Below are 16,406 nucleotides of genomic sequence, written 5' to 3'. Positions count from 1 at the left end.
TAAATAAAAAGTTATCCTTTTATAAACTATGTATGGATAATAAAACTAAAGGAATATACATTCAAATACACTTTATTTACTAATTTAACAAATATGCTATATACTATAAAAATTACTTCAAAACTATACGTATCATAATTTATAATTGGTTTATATTAATAGAAAGTAATTTTACAATTTGTTTTTTGTTAACAGAGTTATTTGATACTTTTTTTTCCAAAAGAAAAAATAATTTAATTTAAATGACCTCAGATGAAATTAGAGGAGATAATTTATATTTGAAAAGCGAATAAATGGAATCCTTAGATTATAAATAAAGGGAGATGGCATGGTTAGATGGATGTTTGTTTGGGTGATTTAGTTTTCTTTGGGAAGAAGCTGAGTCTGATTCTGAAAGACTGAAACTCAACCAAAACCAAAGGCAAAGCGAAAAGCTGCTTCTCTTCTCTTGTCCCCAATTTCTAGGGTTCCAAAATGTCTCAGAACGGGAAGCTCATGCCGAATCTAGACCAGCACAGCACAAAGCTTCTCAACCTCACTGTTCTCCAACGCATCGACCCTTTCGTCGAGGAAATTCTCATCACCGCCGCACACGTCACCTTCTACGAGTTCAACATCGACCTCAGCCAATGGGTTTGTTTCTTTCCCCTTTCCCTTTCTTTTCCTTCTTCCCTCCCTCATCGTCCGCAATTGCCTGCAGAGCCGCAAGGACGTTGAAGGATCTCTCTTCGTTGTCAAGAGGTTCGCTTCTTCCCTCTTCCTCGCTGCGTTTTCTTTATCTATTGCGCGATTCATGCGATCCACGTCTCTCGATTCGAGGCTTATCGTATTCTATTGCTTTGTTTAATTTCAGGAACACACAACCGCGATTTCAGTTTATTGTGATGAACCGTCGCAATACTGGTGAGTCACTCCCTCTGCCTGTTTTTCTTCTCGTTTTAGTTTTTTCAAAAATGGAAAAAAAAAATTGTGCCGGTATTGATCTTCCTTTATAGTATGTATCTACGATACTTGATAATGTGGTTTTTGGATTTGTTTTTGAAAACTTCTCGTTTTGCTTGCTAGTTATTCTATTCTATTCTATTCCTCTGTATATGATTGTGAGGTACAATATAATAATATGGTTTTAGTTAGTTGGTGTGTTTTTAACCTTACAATTATAGGATTGGGGCTTGGGTGTTGGCTATTGGCACTTCACACTCAGCATCTTGCATTTAATATTGTGAGTATTGCGAATTAGTGAACGCGTAAACTGTAAATGTTTTTAAACCTTGCTTTAAGGATGAAATAGATATTGTGTTAATACTTGACTTGGTGGTGAAGAACGTGCATGTAACTTGCATTTTTCCCTTTTTGGTGTTGGCATGAGCAGAAAATTTGGTGGAGAATCTCTTGGGGGATTTCGAGTATGAAGTTCAGGTTCCATATCTACTGTATAGAAACGCTGCCCAAGAAGTGAATGGTATCTGGTTCTATAATGCACGTGAATGTGAAGAGGTTGCCAATCTTTTTAGCAGGTATTGCTCTTCCTATAGATTGAATTATGGAAATATTAGGTATTGAATAAGTCAGCTCTCCCATGCCAGCTCCTAATGGATTTTAATTCAACTTAAAGGGCTCCTCACCAAAATATGGTGTGTTTTGTATGACAGTCAAATTCAATTTTCAAGCATTAGTTTAAGCCTTGAAGGAATCCTGGAATTAGTTGATGATATACCATAGGTAACATATAAGCTATGTGCAACAATTAGCTTTGGTCCTCGAACATTTTCCTATGTACTTAGACATAAAAGTATAGCAACACTAAAAATGGGGAAACTTGGATTAAACAATAATGATACTCTATTTTGTGTATGATTTATCTCATAAAATCAGCAACAAAATTTTCTAAATATGGACATATACAAGGAACGGAAATACATAGATTTAAGTAGCTGTTCCATCCATTACAATTATTTCCCAGTAATGTGTCTGAGAAACTGTAGTGTAGATCTTACATCTGGTGAATAAGGGTTGTTGAGAAAGAAAATATTCAAAGAAGTCTCCCTGTTTCTCTCTCGTTTTCTTATTGTTATAGAAATGGTTTGCAAGACAAGTTTGTTAATGATGATTTCAGTTGCTGTTGTTATCATAGACATCTAGATTTGTTTGGAATTTGTAAAATAAAGAAAATCATGTATCCATGTGTTTAATGTATATTTGGTTAATTTTCAGGATCCTTAATGCATATGCCAAGGTTCCTCCAAAGTCAAAGGTTTCTTCTACAAAGAGGTAATAATATGCTTCTAACTGGTTTAAATGACTCCGTGAGAACATCTGCTTGCTCCCCCATGAATGGTTTTTTAGTGCAGAATAGTCTAGATGAGGATCAAACCCAAGTTGTTATGCATTTATCCCAACTCCCACCACTACTAGGTTGATCCTAATGGATTGATGGGACGGTTTAATTTATGTATTTTTATTTTTAATTCTAATCCAACTATTATGAATTCATATGCGTGCTCCTGACAATGCCATGGATTTTAAGTGATCTTGATGGATATGTTTTCTCTATCTAGGATTTCTGTTGCATGCTGTCTTGTCTCTATCTCATCTGCATCCACTTCCGTTGGCTACTGCCTTTCTTTCCAAATCACCATCATGGATCATTCTGTCCCTCTTTTAGTGGAGATCACCACTTTTAGCTATTTGGAACCCATATTTTGGGGAGATCAGACCCTGTATTCCTAGTTTACTGCTTGGATTTATATGGAATACAATGAGTATATTTATACCGTACATGTTGATATATAATGACTATGCAACTTACACCTAGTCATGTTATTATATAATTGTATTATTATTTTGGTTGGGAAAGGGGCTAAGTTTTCCTATTTGCTTATTATTGTTTTGTTTTTTTTTTTATAAAATTGTATATATTGCTATTGCACAGGATGATTTTTTGCCTTTTTTTTGCTGTTCTACCAATGCCTGTTTCAAAGGCATTTGCATTGTTCCTTTTTTTTTTATGCAAAAATATTGGGCACTATTTTTGCTTTCATAGTTTTCTTTTTCTTTTGTTTTTTTCTCTTTATGTTTTGAAAGTTTGGAGAATTTTTGACCCTCATAGTAGTACTCATTCTCTCTCTTAAAAAAGGGCAATTTTCTTGTGCCTTACCAATAAGTGATTATTATATAGCTGACAGCTTTAGCTAGCATATCTCAAGACATTAGCCATTTATTTTTGGACATTATATTATGCTTTGAATTTGAGTAAATGAAGTTCTGCTTACACTTATTGCAGTGAGTTTGAGGAACTAGAAGCAGTGCCAACTATGGCAGTTATGGATGGTCCTCTTGAGCCGCCATCATCCACTAATTCCAATGTGGCTGATGTTCCTGATGATCCTTCCTTTATAAATTTCTTCAGTGTATGTAACATTGTGAACAATGTTATTTGCTTCTGATAATTTGTTATTGCAATTTTTTCAACCATTCATTTATATCTAAACTCTCTTGACAAATAATGTGATGACAATCATACAGTGGAGATGAATAGTTGCATATATTCTTAGTTTGGTTGTGTGCTTTGGTTACTGGTACTTGGGTGCTTCTTTTTTAATCATTTAACATTGTTGATATATAACAGTTTAAGCTATATGCTAATAGTCTTTCTTGCTGATTTCTATGGGAGAAGACAGGAACTGAATTTAATTTTCAATGACGTACTGGAGAAAACTATAAAACTATGGCTTATTCCATCTAATCTTTTGAATCCTTTCACTGCGTGCTCCAATTTTAGTATCTCAGATATTACAAGAGACTCATTTTTGCATGTTGTGAATTCAAACTTCACTTGGTTGTCCATTTTTTTGGATTTTTTTTTTTGCTAGGCTAGTTTAACAATATGAACTTCAATTGGTTGTCAATTTTTTCAGCTTTTTTATTTGCTGAACTGTAGGACCCACTGACAACTTTGGTTTTCACTTATGATCATTTTTATAATTATATGTAATTTTTATCAAATGGATATTACAAATATTGCTTTTCATGACAAGTTAAATGTTTGTAATTTGTAAATGGGTTCTGATGAGGTTGACTTTTCCTGATACTTTATTATTGCAGGCAGCCATGGCTATTGGGAATACTTCAAATGCTCCAATTACTGGACAACCTTATCAGTCTTCTGCTACAATTCCTTCATCTCCAGTGCCAACTCATGCTGCTACGTCCATTGTGCCAACCTTACAGATACCCTCTCTTTCGGCACCTACTACTCTAATACCCCAGCATGATGCTCCTGAATCCATCAGCAGCAGTAACCGAACCACAAAACTTGTGAAGCCTTCTTTTTTCGTCCCTCCCCCTTCTTCACCAATGATAATACCCCCTGTATCTTCATCCACACCTACAGCCCCTCCACTTCATCCTGCTGTTAATGTACAACGCCCATATGGTGCTCCACTGCTACAGCCATTTCCACCGCCAAATCCACCTCCTTCACTTGCTCCTGCTCCCTCTTCGAACTATGGTCCAGTTATTTCCAGAGAAAAGGTTCGAGATGCTCTTCTGGTGCTTGTTCAGGTTAGTCTACTTGCTTGGTGCTTGCATATTATATTCTGTGTGGGGAATACAATGATCTTAAATGTCTGGGCAAATAATGTGTCATTGTATTTCCTAATCGGGACAGATTACTACTACTACGACTACGAATATCATTATTATTATTCTCATTTCGTTTTTTTGCTGTTTGGTAGGACAATCAATTCATTGATATGGTCTATAGAGCGCTGCTGAATGCTCATCAATCATAACTTTCAAGAGGGGTTTAATTTTCACCTCGCAGGATGAATTGTTTTTTGGGCTGAATTACATTTGGTATAATTTTTAGGCCAGGCTTTAATATGTCCTAAAACTTTGAAATGTTTCAGTCATTTTCAATTTGTAAAATTGGTTGTGCTTTGTGGTGACCATTTTGATCTAGCTAGTTTCCTGTCACCGTTTTTAGACAAGACATTGCAATTTTAACTGCCATATCAATTGTAGTAGTGACGTGACATGGCAGGAAATGGTGAGGTCCAGATGCATGGGTAGCCATTCGGAACTGATTTCACAAATTATGTTGATCGACTGAAACAAATATCCAAATTATAGGGGGTGCATAGGTGGTTATTGAGCCTTGTTTATTGTGTATTTTATTAATTTGTTATGTCAAGAAGACTTTGTATAGCACCATTGGTCAGTGTTTCAAAGAAAATCGTCTGTGCTGCATAATGCAAGTATATAATCACCCCTATCTTTTTAATGGATTACGAGTAGCTGATGAAAAATCAGTTCCTGTTTCCTCGCGATATTGTAATATTTGCACGTTAACCAACCAGAAAGTAGCGCGAGACTTTAACTAGAAAATGAATATTAACTTGATCATTTAATTTAAGTAGTAAAGTTGTAACTCGTTTAGGTGTTTTATGATTTATACTAATTCAATCTAAAGTAATTAACATTGTGTTTTTATACTATGCACTGAACATATGTTTACATTTCAAATATTCGATGTAGGGAAGACCGTTTGGTGGAAACAAATATATATTTTAGTCACATGAGCCATCCATGTTTTCTTTTCGTTGTCTCTATATACTTGCACTAGAACGGGAGCCTTGTAGACAAACATCCCAAGCATGGCAGGTACAAGCTGTGGTGAACAAGAGAAACATAAATGACCAATGTGTTATATTAGAGTTGTGTAATAAATATTTGTAGTTCAAACTTAATAACGTACAGAAGACAGCTTCCGAGTGTTACTTGGAAGTCAAAGAAATTGTTGGTAAAATGCTGATGCGATAGAACCCAAAGTTCAAAATTTGTTGTTGGAATCACAAGCCTAGGAAATTAAAGTGACATACTGCAGTAAATATTCAAAAAAGCAGGAAAATTTACATTTTCTTTTTTCCTCATCTTCCTAGTTGGTTGGTTTATTATTTTGTTTGGTACTGGATTCAATCCCGGGGAGCAACATATGAAGGGGCACCAACTTCAAAGCAATCCAATTCACTTTGCTTCTCAGAAGACACAGCATTTCATAAAATTTAGTTGAAAAATAACAATCTCCTTTGAAGTGATATTTTGAAAAGTTTTACTTTCACAAGCCAACACATCATATCCAGTGAATAAGTAAGATCACTACTCACTAGTGGCCACTTATGCTTATCAATCATTATTTTAGTAAAACAAATCCAAGGCAAACCTGAAGACGACTCCAATCCAATCGCATAACTTATATCAGCCTGCACATTAAAAGGACAGAAATTAGTCACAGCACGGTGAACTCAGAAGAGTTATAGTTACATAATTCAATTAGGATTGTTGGAGAATTTATGTGACTTCGGATTAGCCTCTAGCTTATGAGACCTTTTTCAATTGAAATAACCATTGAATCCAAACATACAAAATGCTCTTATAAGTATATTGGTGTTTATGCAGAATTTCATGGGAGCGCTTACGCATAAAGTCTGAATTATTTTATCTTCTTAATTCATTTTATTTATTTTTTCTTTTATAAGTCATTGCTGAGAAACTTATAAAGTCATGAAAGGAATTATCTTTTCCTTTTCTTTTTTCTAAAGATTCAAATTATCAATAACACCAAATGCCCCAAACTGTTTATTTTATAGAGAAAGAAAATAACATGCTACCAACTTGTTTTCACATGAAGTAACTAATTTGGAACTTTCATGTAGTAAGGGTTAAGGTTAAATCATTACGGGAAAGGACCTTGGCATGCGTCCAAAGTTAGTTTTACTGTGACCAAAATTGACATGATTGAATTATTAGAAGTAGGTTGGCCCGGTTATCAACTATAATAAGTTAGTGAGACTGTTTTACAAAGCATTGTGCAAAGCAATAAAGGGAAAGTCTATCCGCGCATTGACAATGCTATCAAACAATATCCACTATAAGCCAGTCCAATACCCACGGATACAAGCAATATTTCCCTCTTGAGCTACAATAACAAAATAATAATGAATCAGCAACTTTGACAACAATTGAACAACAATAATTAATCAAAGTCTACACATATTGGGGTAAGAAAACACTGATGTATTTGAGCTAACAAAGAGCCTAATGAGTTTCAAGATAAGTATCATACATTCATATCTGAGAATGTTCAGTTTCTTCTGTCTTGCACTGATGTCTTGCAACATTTGTAATATATGAATATGAAAGCAAGCATCAAACAGTATTGGAAATGAATAAATAATTATTCACTGATTAAAGAAGCTGCATTCAAAAAACATTTTAACAAAACAAAATATGTATTGAAAATTGGACATAACTCAAATTCATTTCCAGTTTTCCACTTATGTGCCACGGGATGATGGTCTAAATGTAATAAAGAAGCAAAATTATAGTCCTTACATCTTTAAAATAAAATAAAATCAGAAACATACCTTAGCAGTCACTTTCTGATTTAATGGAGCAGACTTGTCACCTAATACCCACTCTTGGGTTCTTGAAAGTTTCAACAGACATCCATCACTATCACTCTGTATGATCTACAAATATAAAAGCATCCCATATACCGTTTCTTGAGATGCAAGTAAAATCTTATATCATTCAAACAAGAGAAAAGAGCCTAACTAGATTTTATGGGTCACCATCGGATATATTCGTTCATTAATAGCTTTCACTTTGCAAATGGGGGGTTAAACCATTACCCTTTGTTTAAAAGGAAGATTGATGGAATGTATACAAAGTTTCATATTGTTTAAACAAGAAAATACATATGTCTCCAATGTTAAGAGGTCTTTTAAGTGATATTCAAAGCAAAACTATGAGAGTTTAAGTTTAAAATAAACAATGTGGAGACAATCTATGTGGAAATCCCAAGTATATAACAAGTGGTATCAAGGTCCTTTATTTGAGGGAAAGATTGCTGTTTTAAGCGCAAAGCAGACATCAAAATCAACAGAACTGGTGAACTTTCTATGCCATACTATATCAGAAGCTCTTGATATAAAACATGCGAAAAAGGAGACAATGCGTAAGTGTTGGGGAAGTAAAGGTTGTAAGAAAGGGGGAGGAATCTAATCCTTGAAAGGGTATCCATAAAATGAAACTGTCCAAGTTCCTTCATCACTCCTTTGCTCAATTGTTCATCACAGTTCAAGTAACATAAAGCAAAAATTCAGTTTAGCAGATTCGTGTATGCGACTGCTATTCAACTCAGTTGTCACTTGTCACTTAGGAAACCAGCATTATCTGGTTTAAGAAAATTTACTATATATTTACTTGTGATTATTTTAAAATATTATATCTTTTTAATTATAAGATAAATCTTAAAATAAATTAATCTAGTAAATTAATATTAATAAAATTATTAGAATATTTTTTGGTATACTACAATTTTGATGTAATATATATTAATATACTTTTAAAAAATAATAAATATATAATATAAGTATTAAGTATCTAATTTGTATATTTTAATGAATTAATCACTTATACACTGTCAGTATAAAATTTTTTTACACTAGCAACCAATCATATCTCTTAATAGTACTACGTTAGTTGCTTATTTAATGAAATAAAAATAAAATAAAATAATTTAAAAGATCTGATTGGTTGTCGGTGTAAAAAAACTTTATATTGGCAGTGTATTGGTAATTAACTCTATTTTAATTACTAAAACTTATATTTGTATCATATATTTTCAATTTTATCATATATTTTTGAAAGGATTATATCATATATTTCTAATATATTTATATCATATATGATATTTTTTTCTTTAAAAGTATATTAATATGTATTGATTTATATTTATTAAATTATTAATTTACCTAGAAATATTCAATAATATTATTAATATTAACGATATATTTAAATTTTATTTATTTAGTAATAATAAAATATATTATTTAGTTGATGAATGGAATTTATAATGTATATAATTTAAATAAGTAAAAAATTATATAATTTTAAATATAATAATAATATATTAACATACTAATCATATTTTCAGTATTAATTTATTAATATTACTAATATATAATATAATATTTAATTTAATAATAATAAGTGTATCTATAATTTTAATTTCTATTATATATTATAATTTTTACTTATATATTTAAGAAATTCATTAATTTAGTATTTATTATTGAACTCGCAAGTAAGGTTGGGTTTAAATCTCATCTTTCATATTTTAACATTTTTTAATCTTACTGAAAATTTCACCAAAATTGTTAAATAAACCTTAAAAAAAAAAAGGGGGTGATGAAAGGTAGGGTTTTAAGATGTTATAGAAAGAGGCTTAGCAGTTTCAATTTGAGAGAGAGAGGCAATGACTCGGCTGAGCTCGGAGCAGGTGTTGAAGGACAACAATACCGCCGACCCAACTTCCGTTCTCACTCTTCACCTCACTCACAAAGCTCTTTCCGATGTCAGATATTTCAAACCCCTTTTCTTTTCTGTTCTCCATTCCACTTATAACCACCAAAAATCTTATCTTTTTTAACTTTGGAAATTACCCAGATAACGTGCTTGGCCAACTTCATCAACTTGGAGAAGCTTGACCTCAAGCTCAACAATCTCACTTCACTTGAGGTACTTTATTTTTACCTTTTCTTTTTGTTTTTTATTTTTATACCCTTTTGTATTTTAAATGGATTATTGCCATTCTAATTGATTTGTTGTGCATGCTACACCAGGGGTTGAGATCATGTGTTAATTTAAAGTGGTTATCCGTTGTAGAAAACAAATTAGAAAGCTTGGAAGGAATTCGAGGACTTGCTAAGCTCACTGTAAGCAGCTCCGGGTTTTATTTTGTTACTCTTTAGTTTATCTCATATCCTAGGAATGTATGTTTTTGTAGTTTATTTTTTAGTGGCTTAGTTAAGTAGTTAATAAATTTAGTTGATACTTGAATGTTGTATTGTTGTTAATAGCTTCTTTGGTGCTCTTACTGGTGTGTTAGTTGTGAGAACAGTGGTGTTACATCTCTTTTTCTTTCTAGTATTCAATGTTTTAGACATCTTGGCTCTCCCTAGGACCAGTTTGTTCAAATTGGAAAAACAATGCTGTAGGAATAGCGTCACGAAGAGTCTTCTTATCTTGAGATCGATATGATTTTAACCTCAACTCCCAAGAATCATGACTCCGCCCTTGATGCTTATTATGCTAGAATTATAGATACAGAATTGTTTAATTTGAGATGAACAAGTCATGTCCTTATGTCAGTCATGTTACTTGGTTGTATTTCATGTGCATCTTGTATTTGTGTTATTTGCAATCTTTTATTTCACAGGGAATGTGTGATTAAGTATATTGATCTCAGAATGAGATTACTATCGTTAAAGCTTTTAGAAAGAGTGATGTTTTGTTGAGTTTCTGAAACCATGATTCTTCTGTCATTTCCTTGATGTGCTTGTTTTGTTTGTGCATGCATATGTCCAAATTAATGAATTTATTTCTTGTCAAATAATCTGCCTAGGCTTTAATTCTTCTGTTAAAATTCATTGAATTGCATGAGGATTTAGGAGTCACTTTTATATGCATATGTGAACCAGGTGCTGAATGCAGGAAAAAATAAGCTTAAATCTATCGATCCGGTCATGTCACTTGTTAGCCTCCGAGCACTTATTTTGAATGGTGAGACTCCTTACATGCTAATTTCATCTATTTTGAAGGTTCAAATTAGAACAATGTGAAAAGCATGAGAACTGATTCTACAGAATCTTTTTATTTATTCATAGCTTTCTCTTTTTCTGTACTATCACTTTTCTTTTTGGTTTTGACAGAAAATGAAATTTCCTCTATTTGCAAACTTGATCAGCTGAAAGACTTGAACACACTTGGTATGACTTATACCTCATATTTTTCTATTATGAAGTTAAAAGTTTTGATGCTTTATGTCCCTACCTAGTATAGGATAAAACTTGGTTGTTGTCTATCAATTTTAGTGACTGATATGACTTGGATGTTGTGCTTCCATCACAGATTCACAATAGGCTAAATTTTATTTTTGATTAGTTTTATAATTATTATCTACTGATTCTTGAAGAGAAGTTTACATGAAAGCAACTGTATAGCCTACAAGTAATCAGGATGAAACGAATTATGAATTGGAAAGTACTTTCTTGATAGATCCCAATACATTGGTTTTTGAGGGGTTTAGCAGCACACTTTTCATGTTGAAAACATGGTCCAGAACTGCAATTGTGGATACATTAGTCACAATTTTCTGCAATATCAAGGATCACGTTGAAACTGCAACAGCAACTACAATTTAAATCAATCTATCTATCTATCTATTGCTTGATCAAAATAGTTCATTTGTCACAATTTTTGTTGTATATTTCTATATATAGAAACCAATACTGTTCTACTTCTTGTGCTACTGTATGTCTGTTGTATGTTTGAAATGCATAATTATTTTTGCCAATTAATATCTCATGGTTTGAACTGAATATGTATGCAATAAGTGTTCATAAATGTACCAAAAGCCTTGAGTAATCTTCAAATATCTCTAACTTCTGCAGTTCTGTCCAAAAATCCTATTAGTAAAATTGGTGAGGCTCTGATGAAGGTGAAATCTGTCACAAAGGTAAAAGGTGCCCCAACATGTTGTGCTCCTTTGGTGCTTATTTCAGTACTTTATTCCTATTGCTCATGATTTGATACCTCTCCTGGTTCCAGCTTTCCCTTTCTTATTGCCAGCTTCAGGATATTGGCATTTCACTCAAGTCATGTGTTGAGTTGAGTGAGCTCCGCCTTGCTCACAATGAGATTAAGGTGTGCTTTAATTATGTGACTTTCTGTTTTGATTCCACCTCCCTTGACAATTTGTCTTTGAATCCATACACTGTTCATATTCTTTTAATGACTTTATTGCTTGAGACTTTTTTGTTTTATATTGTCTATACCCTGTAACATCTTACTAAATTTTGTACTTCAGTCTCTCCCAGATGAATTAAAGCTCAATTCAAAGCTACGGAATTTAGATTTGGGGAATAATGTGATCACGAGGTGGTCAGAAGTTAAGGTTGTCCATACATATATGGACTTTTGCTTTTTCCAACATTTGATAATTGTTGATATCTCCCTTTACCATGTATTTTCTTCATTTATTATAGGTGCTCAAATCGCTCACAAATCTGAAAAATCTTAATCTCCAAGGAAATCCTGTTTCCACAATTGATAAAATTACAAGAAAGGTGGCCCCAATGTGCTTTTTATATTCGTACGTGAATTCATACTTGATTATTAAATGTCATCCTTACTGTGGGTGTAATGGTGCAGATTAAGAAAGCACTGCCAAGACTACAGATATTCAATGCTAGACCAGTAGATAAAGATACTGAGAATAAGAAAGGTGGCGTAGTTGATGGAACTGATGATTTTTCAGTAGATGAGGCAATTCAAAATTTGAGAGACAGCACAAAAGAAAAGAAGAGTGCAAGATTTCAGCCAACAGGTCAAAATGAGGATGATCATCTTGAAGCTGCTGATGATATCGACTCGGAGAGAAAATCAAGTAAGAAAAGGAAGAAAACTGTTGATGTATCCAAGATGGAAGTCGGAGTTCTCAAGGAGGAAAATAAAGGCCATAAAAAGGACAAGGCAGATAGAAAGAAAGAAAGTCTTATAGTTATTGTTGATCCTGACATAGAGAATAAACCAACTAAGAAAAAGATAAAAAAGGATGACAAGCCCTTTGACAAGGGTGTGGCACTTGAGGAGAATATTAGTAATGTTGAAAAGAAACTGAAGAAAAAAAGGAAGAATGAGGAACAAAGTGAACTTGATGTTATTGATGATGGAGAAGCTTCATTTGCAGAACTTTTTAAAATCAATGATGCAGAAACTCTGAATCGTGATGATGAAATTAAAGCACAGGTTAAAGTGGCCAAGGATGTGAAATTGGTGGGTAGCACAGTAGGCTCATTTGCCGAAGGTAAGAATGCTAAGATGCAGAATATGGAGTCTCTATCATCTTCAGTGGCAGAAATAGGAATGGGAGGGCCATCAACATGGGGTGATGACTGATAATATCTGGACATATGTTGATGCATCAAATCTTGACTAAAAGGAGTTGAGAACTAATTTTGAGTCTGAATACTGTCAGATTTCTCATTGCATTCACCTGTATTCAAGCTGAGCTCCTCAGCTATTTACTGTTTCAGAATTCCAGGGTAATTTTGTTATGTTTTAAGCTGTTTCCATTCACATTTTTTTTATGGAGTTGTTGAAACCAGTTAAAATAATTTTATTGATCTGCTATTATGTTTTACACACCTTCCCTTCTCCTGTTGTGAGCGACTAATGCGACCATGCAGTTAGCAATTGTTAGTTCTTTACCTTTTAAAGGGAGCTGTATGTTTGATTTGCTTGTAGATTTTGATGGAATTATTCATTATACCATGAACAGAAAATTATGGTTGGTGTCTGATATATAGTTAGCATTTTTTTTATTTATCAGTATACTAGTACGGTACCAGTGTCTTCACTCGGTATATAATTAGCAAATATTGAAAACAATATAAGGTATTGTTGGATTCTCTTTCCATTTTGTTATTTTAAAAACTGTTTTGTTAAAGAATTTTAACTACTCATTTATCATTTTCTTATCCAAAATTTTTAAGTTTTGAAAATTATTTTTAAACAAGTGTTAAAAACAAAAATAATTAGGAGATGTGCTTTTCTTTTCTGTTTTTCATCTTCTTCAATTTCTTCTTTAATACTACACTTTACTCCATGTCTTGAATCATATTTCAACTTTGTTCAACTGTATTTTAAGAATTAGAATTTTTTTTCAAATAAAAGTCTAATACATTCAAAGTATTCTTGTAGTTATACTTTCCGTTCAAAATATTTTTTTGGTAAGTGCAATAATATCTTGATATCCATGTGTGTGTGAAAGATATTTTTGGTGCTTTAAAGTTGTACCTTTTGTTATAGTCAAGTTAAATCATATTTTTCTCTCTTTTGTTTAATTGACTTAATTTGGCCCTTTTATTAGTAAAATGTTCAATTTAGATCTTTAACTTTTTAGAAAGGTCTGTAAAAAAAATTAGAAAAGATTCAATGATGTTCTTTCTATTGAATTGTATCGAGAGCTGTGTTAATTGTATGTACACATGACGCTGAACAATAGCATGTGCTTGTAACTTGTATAAATAGCTAATGTCATTTTCCTGAGTTGTTGGAAAGCTCATTACATAATTTTTATAAAAAAAATTAAAAGACAAAATTAAATATTTTAATAATAAAAGAATCAGAACTAAAAGATATAAACTATAAATTTAATATAAATATTTATTTGTCTTACACACTCGAGCTATTTAAAGTGGGATTGTGTCCTCGTCCAATTTGAAGATGGTATCGAAAAATCTAGATATCTGTTATTGTCAGAAGTAACACTGACCTGGAGTACCAACACGTGTTCGGGGGTTGGATTCTTATATTATGAAAGTTTATTTATTAGATATATTTTTTTAAATTATTTTATGTAATTTTTTTAAAGTTTAATCATTTATTATTATTTTGAAATTTTAGTATATTAATGTTATTACTTAAATTGAATTTTTTTATTTAGTTTTAGACTAATATATTTGACAGGTTATATATTTAGATATTTATTTAAAATTTCCTTAATTTCACATACTGACGTAATAATTTTATATGTTTTTAAAGATTAGAATGATAATTTATTCGAATTTGCCAAGAAAGAATACACCCTGAAATACATCTTTTTTTTTCTTGGTTTAGAGATAAACTGATTAAAATTAAAAGGAAGTTCAGACGGAGAATTTCTGCTTCCATTCAAAGTGCAGTGTTGAATTAACTTCTTTTCTCGCATAGATGCCAAGTCAACGTTCAGAGAAAAAATCCATCGCAAAAGTAATGACATGACGTTTTCTTTTGCCAGTGCATCATGGCTTCTTGGATCCTTGACTCTTTTTTTTTTTTTTTTTTTTTTTTTTTTTTTTTAATAAAGACAACATATAAACAATTTTATTTGAGTGATATGACTATTATGAATGATAAGGTTTTTTAAAATATTTAATATAATTGTATAATTAAGACTTGAATTTGAGATAATTGATTTAAGTATGTGTTAATTGATTCATATGTTCGGTGGTATTCATTACTGTTTTTTAAATTAATTTAATTGCAAATTACCGTGTAAATTAAGTGATCCTTAGTCTTTAGTTAATTAAAAACGGGATTTGCTATTTTACTCCCATTAGCTTTTAAGGAGTCTAAGAGCATTTATAATGGGGTTGCTTATAAGCAACCTCCATTGTAGATGCTCTAACACACCTTTTCTCGTAAATAAAAACCCACTTCTTTCTTTTAAAGAATAATTATTACGTAATCATGCAATTGTTAAAATATTTTTTATATTATTTTATTTTATTTTTTAGTAGTTTAAAATATATTTTTTAATTTCTATATTTATCTTTTTCAATCATTTTTAGTTTCTATAGTTTAAATTTTTAGTTTTTATACTTTCAATTTTTTTAAAATTTTTTGTGATTATTTTTTTATAACATTATCTTTTTTTGTGAGATCTTCAATTTTGTGAAGATAAAAAAAAATATTTCAACAATGAGTATCGTAAGTAAAGATAAAAAAAAATGAAATGTTAAGAGATCTAATTTAGATTAATTTTAACAAAAATAAATTTAGCATACAACATACAAAGTTGAATTAATTTATCTATTACATTACAAGAATAATTAATGATAGAGATTAAAAATTATAATATAGACTAAAATATATTAAAAAAGATAAATATATGAATTAAAAATATTTGTTTTAAATTATATAAACTAAACAGTTAAATAAATGAAATTATAAGAAGTAAAAAGATTAAAAAAATTTATTTATTCTTTCTCTTTCTTTAAATAGCCAAGTTGTTGTGGTAAAAAGTCAATATCTTTATTGATTATATTACATATGTGTAGAATAGTAGCACGAGTATATATTAATTTATTAAGATTAGTCTGGTTAAATTTAATCTTAACCATATCTTTGGATTATATAATCAAAATTAACTTATATCGTGATTTTGTACATGATATGCCTTTTGTTAATAAAATATCCATTGTTTTAACACACTATTATAAGAGCACGCATAGTTTCTAATTGAAAAATAAATAAATTAAACATCATAGTGTGAACAAAAAAGTACTTGCAAGTAAATAGAGATTAGAGATTGGAGAATGTGGGTGAACATGCAAATTGAAGGATTTAGTTGCAAGTCTATTTTGTGGCATTAAATTTGAAAAGCGATAGGCAAGCATGGCAACCTTATCTTAATTTTGTACCCAACTTGCACCACAATGCTTTGTCTGATTCTAGTGCCGTACATAACATATCTTGAAAAGCAAATAGGCATAGCGTGTTTAACAACAAATTTT

The 16,406-nt window shown here is 31.4% G+C and overlaps 2 protein-coding genes across 2 annotated transcripts; both read left to right on the top strand.

The window, feature by feature from the left end:
* Positions 1 to 325: 325 nt before the first annotated feature.
* DCP1 (decapping 1) lies at positions 326 to 5,253 on the top strand. The gene is made up of 8 exons (XM_020382573.3): positions 326 to 633; positions 701 to 741; positions 854 to 903; positions 1,373 to 1,517; positions 2,215 to 2,271; positions 3,284 to 3,410; positions 4,105 to 4,563; positions 4,737 to 5,253. Exons 1-8 carry the CDS (start codon positions 475 to 477, stop codon positions 4,791 to 4,793), a joined length of 1,095 nt encoding a protein of 364 aa, XP_020238162.1. The 5' UTR covers positions 326 to 474; the 3' UTR covers positions 4,794 to 5,253.
* Positions 5,254 to 9,259: 4,006 nt separating this feature from the next.
* Positions 9,260 to 13,270, top strand: LOC109817350 (Leucine-rich repeat (LRR) family protein). Its single transcript, XM_020382580.3, has 10 exons — positions 9,260 to 9,421; positions 9,514 to 9,585; positions 9,690 to 9,782; positions 10,548 to 10,629; positions 10,779 to 10,835; positions 11,520 to 11,584; positions 11,677 to 11,772; positions 11,936 to 12,022; positions 12,114 to 12,194; positions 12,280 to 13,270. The coding sequence occupies exons 1-10, from the start codon at positions 9,323 to 9,325 to the stop codon at positions 13,024 to 13,026; spliced, it is 1,479 nt and encodes a 492-aa protein (XP_020238169.1). The 5' UTR covers positions 9,260 to 9,322; the 3' UTR covers positions 13,027 to 13,270.
* The last annotated feature ends 3,136 nt before the right edge of the window (positions 13,271 to 16,406 follow it).

This window comes from Cajanus cajan, chromosome 10 (genome assembly GCF_000230855.2).
Source record: "Cajanus cajan strain Asha chromosome 10, NIPB_CcT2T_4, whole genome shotgun sequence".
Classification (NCBI taxonomy): domain Eukaryota; kingdom Viridiplantae; phylum Streptophyta; class Magnoliopsida; order Fabales; family Fabaceae; genus Cajanus; species Cajanus cajan.
The sequence above is the reverse complement of the archived record's forward strand: the minus strand, read 5'-3'. Positions and strand labels throughout refer to the sequence as shown.

What these genes read in the sequence shown, in the direction of transcription:
- DCP1 (XM_020382573.3), top strand. Translation starts at nt 475, where the DNA reads ATGTCTCAGAACGGGAAGCTCATGCCGAATCTAGACCAGCACAGCACA. An exon ending in ACATCGACCTCAGCCAATGG is followed by an intron (nt 634 to 700) that starts GTTTGTTTCTTT and finishes AATTGCCTGCAG; the next exon opens with AGCCGCAAGGACGTTGAAGG. An exon ending in GATGAACCGTCGCAATACTG is followed by an intron (nt 904 to 1,372) that starts GTGAGTCACTCC and finishes TGGCATGAGCAG; the next exon opens with AAAATTTGGTGGAGAATCTC.
- LOC109817350 (XM_020382580.3), top strand. Translation starts at nt 9,323, where the DNA reads ATGACTCGGCTGAGCTCGGAGCAGGTGTTGAAGGACAACAATACCGCC. An exon ending in GAAAGACTTGAACACACTTG is followed by an intron (nt 10,836 to 11,519) that starts GTATGACTTATA and finishes TAACTTCTGCAG; the next exon opens with TTCTGTCCAAAAATCCTATT. An exon ending in CGAGGTGGTCAGAAGTTAAG is followed by an intron (nt 12,023 to 12,113) that starts GTTGTCCATACA and finishes CATTTATTATAG; the next exon opens with GTGCTCAAATCGCTCACAAA.